The 26,082-nt window shown below is 37.1% G+C and overlaps 2 protein-coding genes across 2 annotated transcripts; both read right to left on the bottom strand.

Annotated features, from left to right (window-relative positions):
* Positions 1–12,915: 12,915 nt before the first annotated feature.
* LOC106927237 (uncharacterized) lies at positions 12,916–16,332 on the bottom strand. The gene is made up of 6 exons (XM_015002658.2): positions 16,226–16,332; positions 15,187–15,219; positions 15,009–15,079; positions 14,704–14,872; positions 14,533–14,568; positions 12,916–13,953 (listed from the first exon to the last, which is right to left on the bottom strand). The coding sequence occupies exons 2-6, from the start codon at positions 15,206–15,208 to the stop codon at positions 13,604–13,606; spliced, it is 648 nt and encodes a 215-aa protein (XP_014858144.2). The 5' UTR covers positions 15,209–15,219; positions 16,226–16,332; the 3' UTR covers positions 12,916–13,603.
* A 240-nt stretch (positions 16,333–16,572) lies between these two features.
* Positions 16,573–19,740, bottom strand: LOC148160472 (uncharacterized). Its single transcript, XM_088011751.1, has 4 exons — positions 19,678–19,740; positions 18,998–19,019; positions 18,722–18,907; positions 16,573–18,057 (listed from the first exon to the last, which is right to left on the bottom strand). Exons 2-4 carry the CDS (start codon positions 19,008–19,010, stop codon positions 17,765–17,767), a joined length of 492 nt encoding a protein of 163 aa, XP_087867877.1. The 5' UTR covers positions 19,011–19,019; positions 19,678–19,740; the 3' UTR covers positions 16,573–17,764.
* Between the last annotated feature and the right edge of the window lie 6,342 nt (positions 19,741–26,082).

Below are 26,082 nucleotides of genomic sequence, written 5' to 3' on the forward strand. Positions count from 1 at the left end.
TTTTCCATCTCCAGTGTTGTTTTGTTGGTTTGAATGGTTTGAATACAGAAAGCCTTGTTTTAAAGAATAAACAAAGTATAAGTTTTCTAGCCCAGGGGCCCTTATGCTTCTAAATCCGGCCCTGCTGAGGCCAAAACAAACAGTTTTAGGAAGTTATCTGTCATTACATTTTAAAAACATATGCTGAAATAAAATGACATGACCTGCCTCAGAAATCGGTGACCCTTTGACCAGTATCTTTTATTCAGTCTCCATGGTAACAAGAGTGCTTCTGGAAAGCAGCTGGATTTTGTGAATCTATAGCTTTGGAAGACCTGTTCATATTTGTTTGTTTATATTTTTAAGATGAAATCTTGTGTAAAACAGTTTATCAGATAAATAACCACTGGGTGAATGACAGGATAAGCTTTTGATCAGAACTGATCAATCAAACTGAAACATGATATCTGTTTGGATTATCCTGAAATATGGATTTGTTCATGTAGCATGTCCTGACTAGCTTTAATGTCTGAACTTTTCCCTTTTTTATTTCCTAGTTGCGTTCACTCAGACTTGAATTGGCAAATGTCACACTGTACTTTACCACTTTTATTATAAGAGAAGTTTATCCATATAACATAACTCCCTATTGTTGTCCAGATGGGAAAATAGCAGAGCTTTGGTCGTTTGCTGCAGGTCAGCTTTACGATCCACCAGCTCTGCATCATCGTGTTTGGAGCCATAAAGCATGTGTGTGTTTCATAGAGCAGGAGAGCCTGCTGCACACCTGCAGTTTTAACTTGACGTCAGTAGATGTCACTATATGATCAATTTTAATATCACTAGAGTTTATCCCATATTTATACTTTAGTCAACTTTATCTGTTTTCCAAACGTCTACATAACCACTGCTGATTTAAGATCATAAATATCAGTTTAGTTAAGTTAAATTCTAATATGAAACTTTTTACATCGTTAATCTTATTGGATATTTTTCTTGATCTCAATATTGTTTCCAATAGAAAAAATTTGCCTTTTTTGTCACATTTTTAAGACTGGGCTTAAAACTTTCCTCTTTGATAAAGCTTGTAGTTAAAACAGCCACAAACTGATCACTTTTTCTAATTTTCTTCTTCTCCAATTAGCACAGTGCTTCTCAATTCCGGTCCTCAGGCCCCCCTGCCCTGCATGTTTTAGGTGTTTCCCTACTGCCACACACCTGGATTGAATCTATGGGCGATTAACAAGCTTCTGCAGCACTTAATGCCTGCAGAAGAGGTAATGCAATCATTTAGATCAGCTGTTGTGAAATACAGGCACATCTAAAACATGCAGAGCAGGGGGGCCTGAGGACTGGAATTGAGAAGCACTGAATTAGCATAATTTGCTTTTATTTCAACTGTTTACTTTGTTTCAGGCTTTTCTCTCCATAGAAGCCACTCCTGGCCTTTTGTTCCCTTTTGGCCGTGATTCTTTCCCGGAGGAGGGCGTCGGCTGAGTTGATGCTGCCATCACCTAATCCTACTCCCTATTCTATTTACTTTTTACTTTTCGTTAACATTTAAACCACTCCTGCATCAGTTCGTTTTGTTTTTTTGAGCGTCTCTTCTCAAACATCTGGTTGATTGAAGCAAACGGCCGCTCTTTTTGACCAAGGCTCTGGTTCTGCTTGAGGTTTCTTCCTGTTACAGGTGAGTGATTTCCTCTGGACTGTCGCCACATGCATGCCACCCAGCTAGGTCAGAGCTGCAGTTTCCTAGTTTCTGAGCTTCCACCTCACAGAGCAGCCAGTAGCCACTAGCCAACACCTGGTGGATCTGAGCATCTGCTGAGTTCATGAGAGCCACTTCTCAGTACAACGCTGGTAAAATCGTTAAAAAGTTTATAGAGGAGCCATGTTGTGATGACTTCCTGAAGGCGGAGCTTCAGAAAGAGCAGGAGGTTCTTAAAGAGACAGAGACCCAGTTTCAAGGCGTTAAATTACAAAGTCATATTTGGTATATATAGCTTTTTTTCTTTTATAAAAACTGAAGGTAACACACTTCTAAACCATTCTACTGTTGCTCTATAGCTGTTGCCTTACACCCCAAATAAAGTGAATTTTATTTGTGATGTTGCCAAGACAAAATGCTAAATTACTTTAGCAAAGCAATCTTGATCGCAAGCAGAAAAACTGCAGAGTGTCGTTTTTAGTCGCTAGCCGAATTCATCCTTGAACTGTGACGGGTTTGTATCTGATTTATGTCTGTTCAGAAAAACACCTGAGGCTGAAACATATGTCAGCGAGGAGAACACGGCTCTGCTGTCGCCTCTGACAAGGAGCTGGAATCTCAGGCTAACTGAGGCGTCTTCAGTTTCTGAGTTTGTGGGCGGCGGCTGGATCCCAACCAAACCTCTGCGGCTGATTTTTTGACGCAGGGAAATTTGGGAACGGCAGAAGTCTTAATCCGCTGTCACAGGATTCAGTCGGAGCGCGTTGAAATCAGAGAAACATCCTGTCAGATTAACCTAAAGTAACTCTTAGCAACAATAACCAATTTTTGCAAACATTTTTAATCAAAATCTTTTATTTTCACCTGTAAGCAGTTATTTGAGACTGATTGGAAAGTCATTGTTAGCGAGGCTGTGAATAACGATGATTATCCTGTCTGGTGAACATTAAGGATGTGCCTGAATTCCTGATTTATTACAAGAATGCATTTATATTTTTGAAAGGTTCCCATTTTAACAGAACTAATTGGTTTGTTAGATCAAAGTTAAGAATCATGTAAAAAAAAAAACACCCCCAGTTATCTGTTCTGAGTTTGCTCTGAACAGATGTTTTAAATGTCTTTTTTTTTTACATTTACAAATTTAAAAAAGTATAAATTTATGAATAGTTCACAAAGAGTTAAAGGTGTAAAAGTTGATCGGTTTGAGACAGAAATTCACTGCAGACGGTCAATTTGTCCGTTTACAAGGACAAAAATATTCACACCACTTTAACTTGTCCAAATTGTTACAGAACAAACTTTGTTTTAATGCGATTTGATGCATTAAAACATCAAATAATCATGGCCGACACAATGTCGGCCATGATTAGGGTTAATTTGTCACATGTAATCAAAATAAGTTTGCCAAACTTGATGACAACTTAATAAACTTAATATATTTACTTGGATTAAGTTAAGTTGATGTCTTGTAGCAAATTAACTCATATAAACTCATTTGATTTTGCACTTCTGATATTCTATCAATTACTGTTAGATTTTATTATTTTGTACATGTTTTGCTTTTATTCTGTAAAACTGCACCTTGGCACCAGTAAAGTGTCTCTAATCCAATCCTCGCTGTGGAACAAAACATCTTCAAAAATCTATTTGAAGATGTTTGTAATGACTAACATTTCATAAACATAAAAGCCAAGACCTGTAAAATATTAATGAGTTAAAGTCTTCTACTTAAAATAATCTAAAAGACTCTTTAATGAATCACTGGATGCAACATAGTAGATTATTTCTTTACTTCCTGTGGTTTGTAAAAGTTGCTGTATCACAATTGAAAAAATCTGATTGAATTTCTTCGTACTGATATATAAATATACTTCCCATCTCTTAGTTTCTGTGGCCCACATTGACTCGTCTCGTGTCTTCCTCAGTATCTCTCTCTGCTTGCAGACAGTAATGGAGGTCCAGCATCATGAGGCTGTCTGTCCACGATAAGCTTCAGAGCAGAGGGACGGTCTGCTGCTGCTGCTGCTCCTGATAAGACCAATAAGCCCTGCTGGACAAAGTAGGCCGGGTTTGGGTTGTTGGTCAATTTAGCCCATTCAGAAAAAGTAAACTCATATTTTATTTTTTTGCCAGAAATGGATTATATTGCTTCAAACTTCCTAAACTTATAAAAAGAAAAACAACCAGGAGGAAAATTTTTTCCTTTGTGTTCCAACAGCATCAACCACATGCAGAGAACAAGCTAAAATCACAAAGTGTAAAATGAAGAATGTTGCTACAGTAATAAATATACTTTATTTTAAAATAAACATGCTCTGTGCCACATGAGGATAAAATAACGAATGGAAACCAGTTTTTAGGTTGCAATTGGGTCATCACTGCAAGAACATGTTTAAAATTATGCATCTTTGAGAGTATTGGACTGGGAGTTAAGTGCAACTTATAGATCTTCTCTATTATTCACAAAAATTTCTTAAACTAATAAACTGACATTAACTATAATTTTAAAGAAATAAAGCTGTAATTAAAATTAATCTATACTTTCATCTCAAACTAAGTCGACTAGAAAAGAGAATCCTGAAATTAACCTGATTTGTCTTTTTCTAAAGATTGAACAATCACAGATCACTTGTGGCGTTCCTCAAGGCTCCAATCTTGTGCCTCTTTTAATTAAAATATCTACATTTCTCCTTTTTGCCAAATTACAAGAGTATTATGATACTAATCTCCTATTACTTTCAAAGTTAACATAGTTAGATGTCTCCCTTTTGCCAAGACTGAAGAGTATCATAATATGTCCAGATTTTTTAAAATGGGATTCCTCAGAGTGTTGTGTTTAGTCCTGCTTTTTTTTTAAATAAATATAATTTTAGTGAAATTAAAAAGGACACTACAGTTCGTTTCCGTTCAGTGACTGAATGTGCTTCATAGAAAAATAATGCAGTTGTTGGTTAAAGCAGTTATATAGGAAGAAGAAATTGTTTTTAAAATTTCTCCTCAAGAAATGCGGTTTGAATTGTGTAAACAGAGCAAGTAATACCAACAGTACTGAGGAGGACAGACTCACTGTTTATAGTTTAAAAACAAAGCTCATATTGACCAAGGCATAGATAATGACAAAGCAGTAAAGGAAGTTGAAGAAACCCTTGTTGAGCTGACTACTGTCGTCCCAAACAAAGACGAGCCCAGAGTCGGAGTCTGATTAGAGAAAGAAAATCCAAAGGACATGTTGAGAACAGCAGGCAAGATTAGGAAGAGGGACGGTTCTGTTTAATATTTAACCAGGCTGTTCGAAAGAATAAGCCTCTCGGATGCTGGTGTTTGTAAAATATGGTTTTGAAAATGAGAAAAGGAGTAGAGGAAATCAAAACATTTCACATCCAAGAGTATCTGGCAAACCCCTCTGAGCCTTTTGATGGATTAAAGACTGAGAGACGCTCATGTGTTTTCTGCTGTGGCTTTCCTGCAGCGCTGCAAGACACAAATCCTGAAAATCACTCAAAGTCGCATCAGAAGTGATCCCAGAAAAATTATCTTGGCAGTTTACAGGTTTTTATAAATTGTAATATGGAGAGAGATTTACATTGGTACCAAATCAACACAGTGTCATTTCCAGTAGAGAACAAAATGTGTGTTTTCTCCTGAAGTCCCCCAGTCGCCAGGCTGCACAGACCGTCTGCAGTCACTACATCACACACACTGAGCCGCAGCAGGGATTCACCCTCCGGTTGGAGCTGGCAGCACTGAATGTAGACAAGAAGAAACTGTGTTCATTAAAATGCAAAACACTGATGGTTGGAAAAGCATCACTGGAGAACAACATATCCAAGAACAACATGGTTTCCTCTACGTAGGAAACGACGATATGTTAAGTTTGGCCAGGTTCTGTTTCTTTTCTCTCACCGATCTGGAAATAAACTCGCTGGGAAACCTCTGCCGCCCTCGGTTTCTTAGGCACAGTGGTCAACAATCTAACGAGCCTTCGGAGGGGAAAGTTCGCCCACCTGAGAAATGAAGGACGGGGGTTGGGACGCCGTGGACCTCATAGATGACTGGCACTAATAGGCAATCCCCCAGGTGGTAGGTGTCACTGTTAAACATGTCCTGCTGCTGTGTTTACAGCAGAGTAGGTGGTGCAGGATGTTATTTAGAAAACTGGAATAGGTAGGAGAAACTGTATTCAGTGTTGTAACTCTGCATAGCCAACGGTACTCTCCAGTAGTTTTGGCCAATAGCCTTAAAGTTAGCATGAACATCCACAAGGAGGCCCTCTAGCTCCAGGAAATGAAAACATTTTGACTGTGTGTGTTTCCATATAGGACTATTTTCTACCGTCAGTGAAGACGAGAGTAAACTTCACCGACACATGGAAGTTAGCGGATCTAAAGAGCAACAAGATTGCTGTGTTTTTGTTTTTGACCAGCTCCAAAGCCACGTCTCTGAATCCAGTTCAACGCACCACTACCAACGGTTCCATTATAAACATATTTCCTCTTGTTCTTCATTGCAATGCGATGCGACAGTAAACCAGATGCCATGATGACGAGTGTCTCTCATGTGCAGGAGCTCTGCCTGGCTGCCGGTGGGCGCTCGCTCCGGTTTCAGCGCCTTCGCTCCAGCGTTCAGACAGCAGCAGATGTTTCATGGCTGATGGGATCATCTGTCTTACAGCACATCATCAGACTGTGCCTCGTTAAATTGGGCTGAACTGTGTTACAACTGTGTGAATTAAATGAGGGAAAACAGCGACGGGAAGACAGAGAGGATAGATTTATGTGACTTGAAGATTCAGGTCTGAGTCCAACATCACACCCAGATTTCAGGCCTGATGTTCGTTTGTAGCTGTAATAACTGAAGCTGGGTCCGTCTCTCTTGATCGTTCCTGGTTTGGACCAAAGATGATAACTTCAGTTTTGTTTCTGTTCAGCTGGATAACATCATTCATTGATTTGCTCTAATCATCTGTCCAGTGCTTGTTTTGGATCGGAGTCGCCTGGTGACGTAAAGTCTGTGTAGTTATGGTGGCTGATCTTATTTCCTGTTGTGACCTGAGCCAGTGGGACCATATAGACATTAAATAAGAGGGTCTGAGGACTGAACCTTGGGGTTCTGCCTGCTTCGATGAGAAATGTCCTGCTGAAACAAAGACCTCCCTGTTCTTTAGTTTCAAACCAGTTGAAGAGTCCAACCCAACTCTTGAACCGTTCCAGAATTATGCCATGGTCAAAAGCTGGACTGAGGTTCTTTCACAGTCTGTTTTTATGTGGATTTTATTGAACATTTTGACTAACAAATAACTGACAGGAGCAGAGACAGGTTACCTCACCAAGTTTCAAACATGTCCTTCGACTTTCTGTTCAGGGATCCAAAGACACATCTGGTTTTCTGACACACTCCCATCCTAACCAGCATTAGAGGACAGCTGGACTGGGAGAGGAGAAGAACATCTGTCCCTCCAGATGTTCCCACCTCTACGTGGCAGGAGAACAAGCTGGAGAGAGCACACAGGCACTCATTCATGTCCCAGTAACAGATGGAAGATGATTCCCTGAAGCTGAGCTCACACCTTCAGATCCACCAGGGCCTGAACAGAACCTCATTTTAGCAGGTCTTAGTTCACATCAATAAACACAGAATGCAGTCTGAGGAGAGAAACTGTACGATGAACAGCCTGCAGGACAGCATGAGCTCAGCTAACAGGACTAATGAAGCTCACGGTTTGTTCGCTGAGCTTCATGTTTTGGGCGATGACGATGCATGCTGTCTCAAACCTGCGGTGGATTCGAGCCACACAAACAAAGAAGTAAAACTAGTTTAAAACCAACTTTTCACAATCCCATGCTTTGTGATCTTTAGGAGGAAACAGCAAATTGAAAACTGTGGCATCAAGAGCTCCAATAATGGCAGTAATTTCCTGATCTTCCTGTTGTTCTTCAGTCTCAGTCTGATCCTCTTGATCTAGCATCGTGTTTGTAGATTTGCTTTTCAATTAATGTGAGAGGCTGTCGAGCGCAAATAACATGTCTTTGTGCTTCTTGGTGCTGGTTTGGAGGCTGAGGCTCAGATCAGATCAGAGATGTCCAAAGTGTGGCCCTGCAGATGGCTTTATTTAGCCCCTCGGTCCACAATTCAAGAATGGAGCGACTCCACAATTAATTTGAGATTTTTAGAGCCAAATAAAATCTTCAACATTTATTAAGATGCAAGACAAAGTGTTTTTATTTTATGAACTATGTTTGTCTATTGATTATACATTGATGAAACTGGCAACCGCTGTTGCCAAAAGTAAAAACAATATGGTTAAACAGAAAAAGTGAGGAGAATACACCTTAAAGAAATGTTTGGAAACTAATTAGTACAGCAAGGCCTGGAAAACTTAGACTATTTTGCTTTATCAAAATATTGTCTGCGGAGTATATAATTGAGTAAATGTCTTAAAGGATAAATAATTTCACTTTTAATAATAATAATAATAAAAAATGTGGCCCTTGAGTTCTCAACCTTACAATTTTGGCCCTACTTGCAAAAAGTTTGGACACCTTCGATATAGATCAAAGCAAATTCAAGTGGTAGCTTGAAAGGACAAATTAAATTCAATTAATTGGAGGGAAAAAAACAACACATAACCGCTGATTTTTGCAGAACTGCCTAAAAATCCCTTCATTAATCCATAAATGGGGAATCTATTTCTTTCTTCGCGGAGCTGTGGACGGAATAACTGAATAATTGTGTCCACTTCTATTCCCAGCGGAGACGTTCACCAGGGGAGCAAAGTGAGAAATTAAAGGTAATCTCCGTAAGCGTCTCAGCTCATGGCTTCCAGAAATAACCCGACTGTTATCGGTTTCCATCAATCAACAGCGGTTTAAACAGCGGGACGCGGCGGATGTGACCGCTTCCTGGCTGCGCGCGACATCACTTTTTACAGCACGCGCTCCATTTGGACCATTTTAATTTTTATGCCACTTCAGGAGAGGAAACGGGTAAAATTAGCCCCCCTGCTGCCAGCAGCAGCTCCTCATTCACAAGTTATTACACCCTGAAGCGGCTCATTTCGTTACGTCGGCGGACGGAAAGCAGTTCCCGCGGAGGGAGATGGGAATGACGGAGGATTTGTCACTGACCCCGTCTGGAGTGAGGAACGTCATAAAAATCTAATTTGTGAGTCACTGCGGGTCGAAGCCCAACCTAGTTAGAGAAAGCTCTGATGGAGGGTGTGTGCAGCTCCAGACCTCCACCGCGGGTAAATGTGTGTTCAATCCGCTGGGAGAGCACGTGGTGTCGGTGTGAAACAGCGGCTCTGGGGCCTCGATTCAGGCCGCTGCGGCTCCCACTGCTCCATAAAAAACTGCAGTTTTCACTAAGATGCCATCGATTGTGGTGGCGCCTGTGGGTGATGCTGTGGAATAAAAATCTTTAGATTCAATCTGAAATCTACAGCTACATACCGTGGTTCCCCGATAGACACCCCCGATTGTAAGACGTATCGGGGGTTTCAGGGGGATCGGCTAATATAAGCCGTACCCCGAAAGTAAGACATATGTCTTACTTTTCGGGGAAACACCTCTTATCTAGCTGCGCGCCGCCTCCTGCCCACGTCCGCACCGCCCCCCTCTCCATTCGTCACCGCGTCTGCCACCTCCGTCTGATCTTAATGAGCGCCGCCTCCTGCCCACTTCCGCGTTTTATGGTTAAAACAAAAAATTCGACAATTTTTTTCCAATATAAGACATACCCCGAAAGTAAGACATAGTGGGGCTTTTGGGGATAAAAAGAAAGTAAGACATTGTCTTACTTTCGGGGAAACACGGTACTAGATATATTGATAATCTAGCCAATCCGTATTCTAAATATGAGAAAAAAATATTTTCATATAATATAGGTGAAAGATTTCAAAATGACATTTTATTTTAGAAAAGTATGAGTTTAAATGTTTCTTAGACTTAAACTTATAGAAACAGAAGCAGATAGTTTTATGCCTTTCTGGGTTTATGCAAGCAAAACAAAAGAACCAGACAAGACAAGATTTGACATAATATGTCATTAACATTCATTAATTAACCCACAATACTTTCTGGTTTTTTTTCTTTTACACTAATATAATGTTTAGTTACATTATCTTGTATTGTGATGTAAAATAAACTTGTTTTTTTTAAAAACATGCTGCTTATTCATCACATCCCAAACCATTCAGTATCTTCTACTTTTTGACATTTATAATGCAACCATATTTACATCCCTCAGACTTTTAGAGACTTTGTCATGCAAGAACAACAAACTACAAAGGATTTCAAATTAGTTTTTACGTGATAAACTGACACAACGTATGATATAACAGCTATGTGAAAAAAATAAAAATCACAATCTTATTTTTTTAAATTTAAATCTGAATTTTGACTTGGTCTGTCAGTCTGTCTATCTATAAACATCAGTCTGTCACCGCCGTGCTTCACAATGGAAATGTTGATCTCATGACCTCTTAAAATTTTTTTTATTTTTTTATTTTACCATGTGATAAATGACCAAAACGGAGCCATAGACAGACAGGACTGAGCTCTTCCTGTTTGTTCTCTCTGCTCTCTCTGTGTCTCAGTTGGAGGCTCTTTTCCCCTTTTCCTTCTTTATTTCTATAATGGCTCCACATCACAGGTGTAACGGTTGTTCAGACATTGAATCATAATAACCCAAACGTTTGATTTCATGTTTCCTGCTTCTGTCAGCAGATTAAATTCGGACGACAGAGCTCCAGATGTCAAGTAAGCAGGCTGTATATAATTGTATCTAATTTATTAACAGCCTGTGTTTATAAATTAACAGCAGGCTGTTCATTTAGAGGACGTGTATGACTTCCTCTAAATGTGAAGTCATACAGTGCAGGTGGTAAGTAACGAGCAGGTCTGAGCACAGGAAGTTATTTCTACATGTGGCACTGATGAATAAAAGTTAACTCATGGAGAATCTGTCTTTCATCTTGCAGACAAGAAGTTTAAAATGTGATTATGATCCGAGGTCACCTTTATCAGTGGGACAAGTCATGGTCATGATTGCTTATTCTTATGTATGAATAATGACAGAAAAAAATGATTGAATACACGAGGAATAATTCATATACTGTTAAAAAGAGTCTGAGGCCACAGATGAATTTAGAGTCGGTGCTGATTAAACCCATTTTTTAAAAAACTTTTGTATTTCTGATTGCAATTAGAAACTTTTTCAATTTATTCACTTTTTTAGGACTTACCTTAAAAGCGACATGAAAATACTTTATTAGCAATGTGCTTAAGTTTATTTCTTTGCCAATGATCTCATTAAATAAATCATTTTCAGATTTTGGAAAGTCATAAGTTCCTCTCCGATGTAAACAGGCTTTGATTTTTTTTTTGTGAAAATCCAGAAACGACTGAATTGAGGCATCAGTAACAGGTTCTTACTTGTGGTAAATAAATAAATAAATAAATAAATAAATAAATAAATAAAATTATGAACTTGAGGAAAGTAATTAAACATTCAGAATGATGAAAAGCAGCTGGTCATTCCAACAGACCTGCATTTGTGCACACAACCAATGAATTTGACTTTAAATCTTCTTTACTCACAATAACGCCATTTTAAATACAAATACACATACAGTTTATTACTTTATTATGGTTTATCTCCTGAAGCCTCACTGACCTCCCAGTAGAGTTAATTATCACACACCTCAGACATTTTGTTTCAGCCCACAGTTTAGAAAACCTTCATTAACAGGGTGATGATACAAACATCAGAGGCTTTCAGAGGCCTGTTACTTTAGGGTTAAATAAGGACACAGAGGATGTTCACCTGTTTGTCAGTTTCTGTGTTTGTTGGTGGTGGAAAGGGAATTAGAAATGAGAAAAAACTGAGTCAAACTGGTTGCAACAACAGAGTATTACGGCCATATCAAGAATTAATTTTTTTTTACAAGAATAAACTATAAAGATTACAAGAATAAAGTTAAAATAAAAATACTAGAATTAAGTCATCATAACTTTGTTCTAGTATTTTTATTTAACCTTTATTCCAAAGTATTATAATGCTGATTATTTTTATAGTAATTTTGAGTAATGTGACTTTATTCTTTTTATTTCAACGTTATTCTTGTAATACAACTTTATTCTCATTATTCTGTCTTTATTCTTGCAATATTATGACCTTTTTCTCATGTTATTACAACTTTATTCCCGTATTGTATTTTTGTAATATTATGACATCATTCTCCTAATACTATGATTTGATTCTCGTACAATTATTTTTTTATTTTCTTAGAAGTAACACGCCGTCGTCGGCTGTTACCAAGGCAACAGCTGATCAATATTTTTCTCCACCTTCTCAGAGCTGCAGCTGTCTGGTCCAGTATCTGTGCAGCAGCTGAGGTTTAATTCAGGTGAAAACATTCAATCTGAGTGAGTCAAAAGCCAGAAAGCTTTAGAAAAGTTGACCCAAAATGTTTTTGGAACAGGAAGATAAGAGTTTAAAACGCTGCTGTGATTGAACAGTTATTGGACACACAGGAAGGTGGAGAGACACAGAGAGATTTTATAGAGGACAGAACGTAGAGCTGACACCCTTTGTTCACATCCATTACTTTTCTGTTCTTGATTTGCTTGTCACTTCCTGGTGAGGCCTGCAAACAGGCTTATAAAACTTTATTTAGATAACTTATTTTCACACAGCTACTGTGAAAGAACAGGTTTTCTCACAAATGAATTAGATATTTTATGTGTTTGCTGTTGTTATTGTGATTTCATTTTTGCTTTTCAGGATTTTTTTTAATGAAAACAGATTTTTGTGGAAGAAGGCTTCTGTTTGGAGAGCGTATGTTGAAGTCATACAAGAATAATGTAGAAATAATATGAGATTAAAGTTGTAACATTATTACCTTATTGTATTATTTTGACTCTTCTCGTCATTTTATGACTTTATTCTCGTAATTTAATTGTTTTTATCTTTTTAGCGTGACCCTAGTACTAGCATTCAATACTTTGTAGAACCAATTTTTGCTGCAGTTCTTCAGTCAGAGGCTGCTTCAGCATTGCTGCCAGACTGACTGCTACCAGAGGTCCTTCCAGTCCACACCACCACGAAAAAAGGACAAAATGCATATGCTCATAATGAATTAAAATATCACTGAAAAGTTTGACTATTTAGTAACTTGTTCATCTAAATAATTGAAACACACTATATAGATTGAGTACCCATAGACCGATCTTTCCAAGCCTTTATTTCTGTTAATCGTGAAGAGTTTCCACTTACAGATAATCAAAATGTGACATTTAAGATTAAAATATTGCATCACACGAACAAAATTTGTTTTTTATTGCAGAACAGTAGGGTTAATGATGGAAAACAATACAAACTTGCTTTTTTGTTTTGTTTTGTTTTTCAAAAGGGCATGTTTAATCAAACAAGCCTCATCGGGACACATTTTGCACACCTTCCTCAACAGGATTCATTTCAGGTATTGAGTTGCATAATCCATAGCAAATATATATAAACATTGATTAAAACAGCATATATCAGGCATAACCCAGTTAAATGTCCTTTAACTGAAGTCCTTTAACTGAAGATAATGTTTTTATCTTTTTTAATCTTTTTCAAAATGTCTCTCTTTCTCACTGTTTCGGTGATTTTAATGTTTTTATCTTTTTATGTTTTTTAAATCTCTTTCTTTTTCTCACATGCTGTTTTTATTTTATTATGTAAAGCACTTTGAAATGCCTTGCTGCTGAAATGTGCTATACAAAAAAATGTTATTGATTGATTGATAACATGGGATCATTTCTCATGTCTTTGATGCTTTTGTATTTATCATTGTTCATGCTATTTATTTGCTCATAGCAGTTTAGCTTCCCTTCACTTATGGACAACATTTACATGAACGTAAAAAATTCCTTACTGTCTTTTTCTGCTTTTGTTCTGTTCACACGATTCCGTCTGTCTCGCTTCTGTTTGGTGTGATTTTTTCTTTTTCTTTTGTTTATCCTGTTGATCTGGTTTATGCTTTCCATTTTTGTTTTTGTCGTCATTTGGTTGTCTGGGGTTCTTTTTATTTAAAAAGTCTACAATTTGACCCACTGCCTTGTCGTTTTGTGAACATTTCAGTAAACCCGACTCGGTTTCGTGAAACAAAACATGAACATACAAGGCAACATTACTGGTTGTTTCAGACCAATTTGTCCCACCAGTCGAGAGGTCAGGATCTCGGGTGTGGTGCATCAAAACCAGGATGAGACCTCCATAATCTGTTGAAAGAAAGAAGAAATGCAGCTCAACGTTAGACTTCTACACCACTAGAGCATGCTTTAAAACCAATCCTTAAATCTGTTTATCGTACAAATCGGAAAGTATATTATCAAGAAGACTTCGCACTTTTCTGCGTACGTCATGAAAACATCCAGGATTTCATTCAGATGTTATGTTGAATTGCTATCAAATGTTTTGCCTCTCTGGGTCTGATTGAATGACTTGAAATGAACAGTTTGCTAATAAGGCGTGTTTTTTTTTTAGAGTTCTCCAAATGGTGTTTATTACATGTCTAAGTGGCGTCAGATCTCAAAATTTGAAAAAAATAAATTGTGATATTTACACAGAAAGTCACAGACACAAACTTGTGGATCGGTGTTTGACCCCGTTGACATTATTAACATAAAAATGTGTCAGGAAACAAATAAGTTAGTCTCACATGGTTCCCAGCACAAGGACTTTTACATAATGAGCTGATAGTTTATTGTTTCAACTCCACGCAGAAAAATGAAATGTATTAAACGTAAAATGATTTGGGTTAATTGCTCAGGAATACAAGTCTTGATAACATGGGTTACCTTGTGCCTGTTGCGGTTGTTCATTGTTGGTCAAACCTAAAACGGGGAAATAAAACCATCTTCACATGCATCCGTGACAGCAAAGCTTTGAGATGTTCATCTATAGTTTCATGATTATTTTTGATTTAAAAAAACTATTTGAAAACATAAAGATGAGTTATAGTTTCATACTTTTCACAGTTGCCATGGCTGCTTCCACATCTGAGCCAACCCGGGACGTGATGGGACAGAAAACAATGAGGCGGTGTTTCTGCTTCTTGCTGCTCGTTACCTTCTTCAGAACTTGTCTCAACACAGCTTTGTCTGCCCCAAACGTTGTCCCAGTAGTGATTTTCTTGAGCTAAATTCACAGTGAAACAACCAAGAAAAATGTACTGATTGCTTTCTATGAAAAATGCTGCTGAGCTGGCAACGCATCTGGGCCATCATGACAAGACATGAAGGATGTCGTGCCTCTGCTTGTTTACACCTGTTACCTTTAGCGCCTCCATCTGGTCTGTTAAGGAAGCTTCACCAGGTTCATATGGTTCGATTTTCTGGCTCTGACCTGAGACATTTACACAAATAAAAGAAGATGAAAAAAGAATCAGTTATTAGTATATAGAATAATTCAGTGTTAATTTGGTATTCATATGAGCTGAGCTCCCCACTCACCTCCACAGCAACATAAGTTCATCTTTTGGCTTCCTAGAATAAATATATGCACAGCAACATCAATCCATGTATTTTTTTCTCTGGAAAGGAAAACTATATTTTTGGTTCTTTGAGGTGGAAAGTTTAGAGACATTCGTTCCAGTAGGGCTAAAGATCACCAACATTATGCAGAGACCTTTGTGGGTGTTCAATGTCAAAAAGGGGTACCTGGATCCAGATTTTACAACATAACTCAATCCGTGCCATCATACTTTATCATCATCATTAGGCGCGGACCATGCAAAGCAAAAGTAGCCTGTTTTCTCTGACATGTTGCTGATTTACATTAAAAAAGGCCACAGGAGACATGGTAGATAATTACACAAGTGTGAATGAAGTCTGTATGATGTAAATTCTGAAATAATTTATATTACTGCTGTGTTTCACTGAATAGACCCGATTTTATGATTGGCTAACCGCCACAGCAACTCAGCTAAAGTCTGCTTTGAATATCAAAATAGCTCAGAGGGGCTAACTGCTTTTCAACAGTTAGATTTAGGTGGAGATATCATCATTAGATATATCTCACAGACATGAAGTGAAAATATTATTGAATTTCAAGTAATTGAAATAGAAATAAAAAAAATTGTGACATTTTGATTTCCGGATTTGTGGCACGTTTGGCTTTCCATACATGTTTTTGTTACAATGTGTGTATTTAGGGAAGAAGACGAGAGTTGTTCTGAAACCACTGCTGAAAGGACAATTAGGAAACAAGAAGTAAAACAAGCCGCTTTATGTGACTTCAATATCAGAACTATATTTTTCCTCCAAAAACAAGTTCACGCTGGAAAAAAACAACAATTTTACAAGCATGGTAGCAGCCGCGATTTAACCTTTCAGATTACTTATATGTAGTCATAAATGTCAGAGAATGTTGCAAGTTCTAAGACAAAAACAAAGCCTGTTTGACCAGCTGCATTTCTCACGCTTATTTCCTTTTTAATGACAAAAAAAATCAACAAAGCTCAGAATGACAATGAAACATCTTGTCTCCTACCTTTGCTGTTTGTGTTGCAGCAGCTGAAAATAAGAGTGAAAGACGGTGCAGGATGACCAAGCAGCTGGCAGAAAACACTTTCACTTTCACTTTAAGACAAACCACGTGGTTTACAGCAAGCTTGCTTATCTGAGATTCCTCCATGGCAACACACTGTTTAAAGTCCACGTTTTTGCTCATCAGCAGCAAATTTACTAACACATTTCACTGATAATGACAAAAATAATGAAAGTTTCAGAGAGCCAACAATCCCCCCAATAAATAAAAATTTTAAATATGAAGTAGAATATGAACAGAATGAATTACATCAGCACATCAGTGGGCGCCTATAAAAAGTAGTCACACCCTTGGATGTTTGACTCTTTTATTGCCTTTACAAATCCATAATGAGCAACAAAATGTCTTTTAAAAGAAAACATTTACAAAAAAAACAAACAGAAAGAAAATTTTGATAAAAATAATGACAAATAAAAACAGTGAACATAAAATACATAAAATGCAACCAACACTGAAAACCACTTGGTTGAGTTAGTAGGTATTGGTTAATAAATTCTACATGTTATCTTTCTGTGCTTCAGATTAAGATAAGTTATATTATGTTACAACCTCCTGAGTAATCTGTTGCTAAATCGTAAGATACTCTTAAGGTTTTAAACTGTCATTTACTGTAGTTTTCTGTGTAAACAAATAATAATCATCAAGTAATGCTCTGAAACTTACTGAATATTTAATATTTATTTCCACGGTAAATGAAACAGCCACAAACATTTTTAAATGGAATAAAGGTCCTTACACTGAATCACAAGGAAGCACACACACACACACACACACACACACACACACACACGCACGCACACGCACACAGTCAGAAAAACGCACACACACACACACACACACACACACACACACACACACACACCCCCACACACACACACACACACACACACACACACACACACACGCACACACACACACACACACACACACACACACACTTGTACTTGTTATTTGTTGAGACTGAAAGCACCTAAAACCCCAGTCTGCTTTTTAGGTAATAACATGTAAATGATTGATTTCAAAGAAAAATTTTCATGCTTCTTATATAAAAATCACAAAGGCAGTGCAAGAAAACAGTAATTGTACAGATGCTAGTATCCTATGACTGTTACATAATAACGTAATATGACTCAAAAAGCACTTAGAAAGAAAATAAACACATCTTGTGCAAATTAGGTTGGACCTGCATCCCTACCAAGAGAGGATACCATCAACAACATAACTAACACCTGAGTTTAAAGTAAGCATTAAACTCAAGCCGCTTAAGACTTTATATAATTTTACATGTTCTGGTTATTTTAAATTCTCCAAACTAAATTATGCTTTTTCAATTTGATTTAAAGTAATGACAATCTGTTTTAATTTTTTGAATATTTATCTTGTTTTCTGACAATGACACATATGATATCATCATATCAGAATGTTTGTATTCATATGAGCTGTTTTCCAAAAACACATCATAGTTAATCACTGAGTAACTGTTTATTGGTCCTGCGGGTGGATCCATTCTTCCTTAGACAGACAGCAGCCACACAGACAGATTCTCTTAAGGTGCCTCAGGATTAACTTTGTTCTGTATTGTTTAAAAAATGTTTGTATTTGATCCACAGCCTCCATGTTCTTGGAACAGATGAGCAAACCCGGCACACTTTCATGGAAGAGGACATGAACATCAAGGTCAATGTTTGGATGCATTTCTGACCACGAGATTCCAGCAGTCGAGTAGTCAACATCTCTGGTGTGATGCATCAAAATTAGGATGATCCTTTTACTGTCTGTAGGGAGAAAGAAGAGATATGATATTTTACTCCCGGATTTAACACCTTGAAATTGGGCCTCTGTCTCTTTAAGAAGCTCCTGGTCTTTCTGAAACTCCGCCTTCAGGAAGTCATCACAACACGGCTCCTCTATTAACCCTTCAACAACATTTTCACCAGGGTTACACTGGCTTTAATGAGCTGCTGAGCTCCTTTAATGAGCTCAGCAGATGCTCATCTCCACCAGGTGTTTGCTAATTGCTGCTGGCTAGTCTGAAGGAGCCGAGAGGGAGAGGGCTGCCATCAGCAGTTTCCAAACATCTGAGGCAGATGTTTGGAAACTGCAGCTCAGAGGAGGAACTTGATTCTCGAAGGGTGGCCTAGACCCACCCAGATGTTTTCCTAGTTGAATGGTTGCCATGGGAGATTAAAGTATTTCTCAGTCATGCATGAAAGAATCAAAGCATCACTCCGTATATGTTTTTGAAGAGGGAATAACATTATAACTTGATGCAAAACTCTAAAAAGTTGATTTTCAAAAATGTATTATTTCCTAAATCTAACATGCTGTCTGGATAGAAACAGTAGCGTGATGTGTGTGTGATCATCTCCCTACCTGTCTTTTGTCAAACAAGAGAAAACAGCTTGATGTTAATAATAAAAATGACTCCTGACATCTTACCCGGCACATTTCTTAGAGCCGCTTCCACATCTGATCCAACCCGAGAGCTGATTGGACAGAAGACGATGGTGTACTGCCCGTCCTCGGTTCTGCCCTCCAGCCTTATATTGCTCTGCACCTGTTTCATCAGAGCTTCATCAGAACCGAAGGTTTGCCCACTGACAACCGTCTCCACACTGATTGAGTCTGTTGTCAAAATGTAAAACAGAAAAAACATAAGAACCAAACAGACATATGGGAAGTTAGATAATAGAATGAGCCTCTGTGGTCACTCACATGAGCAACCCATCTTGGTTTCCTGCACAGAGAAGCAAAATGATTGGATTACTGCCAACGACATATTCGCGTTTGTAGATAGATTTTTACCCAGAATGTAAATGGAAAAAAACCGTGAGCGAAACGGTACTGACTAGTATATATTCCATTGAAGGAAACTAAGTTTCATATCTGCTCAAGAGTCCCCCTGGTGGTTGAAGAAAAATCCACATATATATGAAAAAAAACACTGAATGCTCTCTGGTATTGTTCAGGGGGCCGGACCAAATGAGGAGGTGGGCTGGATCCGGTATTGTTCAGGGGGCCAGACCAAATGAGGAGGCGGGCTGGATCCGGCCCGCGGGCCGTAGTTTGGGGACCCCTGCACTAGATTATACTGAAATGGCTTCAAAATGAGTTAATATTTAAAGGGGAAAAAAAAAGAACAAATAACTGACAGGTTCTTTTAATGATACTTTAATATAATATTGAATAGAAAATGTTGAATATGATTGTACTCGATTGGAAAACTACCTTTATGACACAAGTTGTTACTTATATTTATCTGTGCAGTAACAGCTTAAACATGGACAGGCTAACAACATGAGGTCAATTAGCTTTGAAATAAATCAGTTTTTTAAATTAACTAATATAAATTATTGTTCACTAACAATAAAATAGTTAAAAAGCTTTATTCTTACGTTTGCTGTGTTACAGCTGAGTCCGACGGGTTATTTGTGTAGAAATAACCCTTTCACTTTCACTTATGGATTCACGTTTGCTACATGGTTTACAGGAAGCCCAGCTATTATAATTATTATCAGGGCGTTTACAGCTTACTTTGCAGAGCCACATGACTCAGCAACAAGGTTCTGCAGTGTGAAATCACGGAGCGGTTGGGAGAACGCCCAGAGATTTAACTCAAGTAAGAGTCTCACTAGGTAAACATATTTTACTCAAATAAAAAGCAAAACATATTCATCCAAGAACTAACTAAAATATGAGTATATGTGCAGTAAAACTAAAGTAGTTAAAACTGTTACTTACATACAGAATAACTGATCAGAACACCAAGCATTAACATCAGACAAAATATAGTTAGTGAAAATTCTGGTATTTTAAAGACCAAAATGAAAATAATTCCTACAAATATTATAATTACAAAACATCAAATTCAGGCAAAATTTATACTTTTCCAATCAATAATAAACTCATGAAACTAAAACTTACAGTAGGCAGTGCATAGATGTTTGAACAAGGTCAAGTATTTAGTATTTAAGTATTGGCAATATCTACAGTTTACTGTGTTTTCACTTAACCTCTTAAATGTCTCAGAAGGTAGAAAATAACAGAAAAACTGACATGAACATAAACTCTGGGTTTGTGTCTCATGCACTTTTGTTTAAAGTATTTTTGTTCTTAATTTTGTGAAGTTCCTCAGTGGGTAGAGTATCCTGAAAGTCTCCTGAAGTAAAACTAGTGATACTTAATAATTTTACTCAAGAAAAAGTAAAAAGTATAATGTCCTAAAAGTATTTCCCACCCAAAAAAGTTACTCAAGCAAATGTAACTAAGTAAATGTAATTACTTACAGCCCACTTTTATATCAAGTAATCAGTTTGATTTTAAAAGTAGGAGATAAGCAGTTTTTTTTTACTATCACAATATACTCAAGTGTTGGAGAAACAGAAAAAGATGGAGCTTAAAGACAAAAAGGCCTTTCATATTTGTGAAATTTGATCAAAAACAAAATTTACACTCTGATCTGCAGCTGAAAGTAAATATTTACATACAGTCTATAAGTAGAAGACTAATGGACATTTTTTTTCTCAAAGTCAGTTTGCTTTGCTTTGCTTCTATTTATTTGTCTTCAGCCAAATCAGGACCAGCCTGATCTGGCTATCAGCAACAAGGCAGTTCAAAGTGCTTTACATTATAAACACATCATAAAAACTTAGTGAGAGTGACTAATTGTGAAATCAGGGTGTTTACTGCATAACAGCTGCAGTAAACACAGTTTCTACATCTCTGACCATTGAGCTTTTCAGTGATTCATGAAGTAATAGAAGCATTTTATCGTCTATTGTCTGAGGGAATCAGTGGAATGACTTTAGATCTGGTGTGATTTGCTCCATCTTCCTGGTTTTAGTGAGAACACCAGCAGGATTCTGGATGTGACTAAAGATAAACACATGGATGAGTTTCTCAAGATTGTGCTAAGACATCAGTCCTCTAATCCTGGAGATATTCTTCAGGCGATTGAAGGCCGACTTTGTAACTGTCTTAATGTGGCTCTGGAGGTTCAGGTCAGAGGTCATCACTACACCCAGATTTCAGGCCTGATCTCTAGTTTCCAGCTGTAATAACAGAAGCTTCATCTTGAAGACAGAGCTAGCTCTACCTAGAAGTTTTGCACAGCTGAATGGTTGCCATGGAGATTAAAGGATTTCACAAACATGCATGAATGAATCAAGGCAACATTCTAGGTATGTTTTTGATGAGGGAACATTATAGTATGATGTGAAGCTCAAAAGAGTTAAATTTTCAAAATACTGTCCCTTTAAATTAAAAACTTTAACTCATGACTATGACTGCAACATATTTTACGTTACACATTAGTTTCCATATGTGCATTTGGTATAAGTTTTATGCTATAAGACTGTAAATAAGACTTCGCTCTGCAGAAAGAAAGAAGTGAACCAGAACAAAGTACCAACATGTTATCTAGTTAAACATTAATTGGGTCTTCTTATAAATCAGATGAATTACTCAAACTAAAAGTGAAACCAAAAATATCCTATAAAAACTTTGAACTTTTACTTTTACTCCACTTCGACAGTCCTCCTGCCCTGCAGCTCATCACCTGTTCAGGTAGGTTCAATAGGAAAAATGCAGTTCAGCTGCACTGGCTGATGAATTTATGCGTTTGGGAACTTTTAGACAATATATTTATTTTCTATTTTAATTGTTTGAGCTGGTCAGTGTTTCTGATAACATGTTGGAGTTTGTCTTGGTAAAAGCTACAAGTAATCAATGTCATATTCTAAAGAGTAAAAATAAATTATAACATTTATAGCTTTAAAAAGCTCTAAACAAAAAGATATTAAGCAAAAAGGAAAAAAAGAGGTTGAATGAATGAATCTTTCTCTTCATTCTCTCTCATAGCTCATTTTTTCCTAGTCATGGGGAATCGGCATCCAGCACCTCGTAAGTATTACAGGATTGTTTGATAGAGGAACATATAATATATACTTTTACTATCAGTTTTAAATCACTCCAGTGAAATTAAGTTACAGTTAAACAACGAGTGATCAACTTTATACGATCTAACTGTAGATCTTAGCTGGACTTAAGATTTCATTTCATTTCCACTTTATTTAGATGTATTTTGATCCATATAAATAAAAGAAAATACATGCTGCACCCCCCACAGGGTAAATAAATGAATCAAAATAAATTATTCTCCAATTTTTCATGCCAGTGTTATGTGATGTGTACTGTATTTATACATGAGCAACAATTTATTTTGCTCAAAAAGGAGTGGGAATAAGATTAACTTCATTAATACCTCTCCATATCCATAATTGAATTGTACGGTTGTTGTAGTTCATTCATATTGTTCTCCTGTAGCACTGCAGCCAGATAAATAACATTGAAAATCAAATCAAACTTTATTTGTATAGCACTTTTCAGCAACAAGGCAGTCCAAAGTGCCTTACATCATAAAAACACAAAAATCAACAATTGAAATTGTTCCAAATGCTGTCATTTACATATCAAAATGTTGGTTACCATTTCATTAGTTATGGAGCAAAAGCAAGTCTAAAAAAGTGGATTTTTTTGTCTAGATTTAAAGAAACTCAGTATTTCAGCTGTTTTGCAATTTTCGGGAAGTTTGTTCCATCACACATAACATGCGAGATATGGAATACATTATGAGTATTAATGTAACAAAATATACCGCGCTAACCAGAGGCTGTCCTAGTCTGTTTGGTACCGTGAGCAAAGATGGTAGTCTTCAGGCAACAGGTTGTTTCTTGCGAACCCAAATCTTATAGTGTTGTGTGGGATGGAAACATGTAAACATGTAAATAATATATCTTTGTCTATAACTATGTCTTCCTTTCTGCAGCTACCATCAGCATCCTAAACTCAATCAATTTAATTTATAGTCCCAGACAGAATACAGATTATTATATGTTAATATGGTGAGGGCAATGACAGCATGATGGGAATATTATTGTGATAACTTTCACAATATCACAATAATGTTATAATCTAAAAAGCCAGAAAACAATTTTAGCAAAAATTGACTTTATTTTAGGAGGTGACGATGACAGACTATCTTAAATCTAATAAGTTATTTATACAGACAACCTCTTTTTATAATATGTTGTCATAGTCATGAACCTATATAATATCATTGAGAACAAAGGCACCTTAGAATGTGATGTAATAATTAAACACCCTCATCTGCTTTCATGTATTCAAAACCATTCATTTACTTTTTACTTGAAATTGATAAATATTTACAGATGTAAAATATTAAATGTGCAAAAAATTATGGGGTAGTGTTATTTTCTTATTTCTTCCATGTTTTTCCTGTAAAAGCAGGCTAAATAGAGTGGCAAGCGATAAAATGAAGCCTAAAAGTATGGTAATCAATGCATGATTTGGACTGGAACTGCAAAATGTTTCTACATGAATTATTATGACTGTTTTATCATTTAGAATCTAAGCCTAAGTCTGCTCCTAAGTCTACTCCTAAACCGGCTCCTCAGCCGGCTCCCCGTAAGTACTTTGTCTTTTCACTCACAAAAATACACTCATCTTCTCACTGAAAGGTTCAATCTGTTTTACATTCTGCCTTAACACACTGCAATTCACAGATTTAGGAACACCAACAATTCTATAAACCTAATGTAAAAATCACTTCATTTTCTTTACATTCTTGACATAAGTAAACTTAATCTGTTTTTTATACTGTGTTTAGCTCCACCGTCTCCACGTAAGTAGAACTTATTTATTCAAGCTTTTAGAAAGTGTTTTATGTTCCTATAATAATAATAATAATAATAATAATAATAATAATAATAATAATAATAATAATAATAATAATATATTATAATAATATAATATTACATATGTTATAATAATAATTAATTATTAATTGTTAATAATTAATAATTATTAATTAATAATAATAATAATAATAATAGTAATAATAATAATAATAATAATAATAATAATAATAATAACTATTATTATTATTATTATTATTATTATTATTATTATTATTATTATTATTATTATATTAACTATTTGATTGCTTAACTTTATATGGTTGTGCAGTACTTATGTATTTATATCAAATGCAATATCAGTAGCAAATTATTCTGACTATTGCAAGACATTTTTAAAGACACTGTTCCAAATTCTCCATCACAGTTTTAAAAGCTCCATGGAGAGAAACAACTTGGGGGTGAGTACATTTGTTTCTGTACCTCTGTATGCTGCCAGTGTGTTTGTTGCTCTTTCACAGTCTCTTCTTTCATGTCTTAACAGTGGAGGAATTTATCCAATGCAGCCGGGGGCATGAAAGAATGTGCAGTTTTCACACTAAAACTTGGCGTACTGAAAAATTTAGAAAAGTCCGGATGCATGAAGCCGTGCACACAGACGTGGCCGCGCACCTTTCCTTTATAAATCCTCAATTGCGGAAAATAGAGCGCAGCTGCTGGTCTGAACTGTCGCCACCCACAAATACATATGTAAATTAGTATAAATACCCGGAAGTCTGCCACTGGGCAACATAGAAACAGACAGGACACAAAATTCCCATCTAGGGAAAATTTGGAGAGGGCAATTAACCTGACAGTCATGTTTTTAGACTGTGGGAGGAAACCGGAGAAAGCCCACCATGCACAGGGAGAACATGCAAAAACTCTATGCAGAAAGACCCGGGCTGGGAATCGAACCCAGAACCTTCTTGCTGGCTGCAAGGAAACAGCTCTACCAACTGCGCCACTGTGCAGCCAGCATAATTATTTATAATAATAATTATTATGTATTTTATTCAAAAGGTGCTTGAGGGCACACAATGTCACCTCACAAAAATGAAAAATAAATTTTAAGGAAAAGAAAGTCCAAATAAAAAAAATAAATAAATAAGGAGATCGTGCAAATGCCTGTTTGAACAGCAGGGCGTTCAACCGGGATTTAAAGACAGCGTATCCTTTGGGTGGGAATGTGGATGTTCATTCTAAATAGTAGAATCATGTGCATAAGTTGTACATTTACAGAATAAAGATGATTTACGTCCATAAGTCGCATTCACAAAGCTGGCGGCTGGACAGAAGGATGGCTGCAGCAGGACCGGTACCGGTACCTTTTTTAAGGTTTACTCAGACTGATCATCCTGGAGCTCTGAGAAAAGCTTAAAGGAGTCGTACGGTGACGCTCATAACCATCATCAACATTTCGCAGCAGATCAATATGATCTCTGATCAATCGCTCCCTCTGAATCTATCCCTTACGCAGCTCACCTTTGCTCCGCTACTTATGTATGTGTGATTGCATGCACACCTTGATCACCTTAAAAATAATCAAACCTGTTGGCAGGTTTGAGTTAATCTGCTGATCCAACCCGTTTTTTTTTGTTGTTTTTTTTAAAATGAGAATTAAATTACCCCGCAGATGCATTTCAAGCGCTTCGGCACACAGACCAATGAGTTGCATCTTTACAGTAGCCTTTACAAGTCATTGTCGGGCCAGGGGGTGGGGCTAATGACCGGGCCACTATATGTTTACGTACCTTTCGGGAATGTCAGCGGGGGTGGGGGTGGGGCAAGGGGACCGCGGTGCCCCAGCCCCCCCACAGCTCCGCACCTGCATCTCTATGAGACAAAAACTGAGGAAAATTACTATTTACATTCAAGCGAGGTTTTCACATACGCACACAAATTAACTTTGCGACAAAGTGTGCGTATATACACGCACACTTTGCAGCAAAGTTTATTTTTATACATGCCGATTTGTGCGTAAAATATGGCGCCACACGTTTTTTGTGCGCATGCACACTTTATGCATAAGGCTCCTGAACATTA

The sequence above is a fragment of the Poecilia mexicana genome, unplaced genomic scaffold, assembly GCF_051168715.1.
Source record: "Poecilia mexicana isolate PSO_F unplaced genomic scaffold, ASM5116871v1 scaffold_2, whole genome shotgun sequence".
NCBI classification, from domain to species: Eukaryota; Metazoa; Chordata; class Actinopteri; order Cyprinodontiformes; family Poeciliidae; genus Poecilia; species Poecilia mexicana.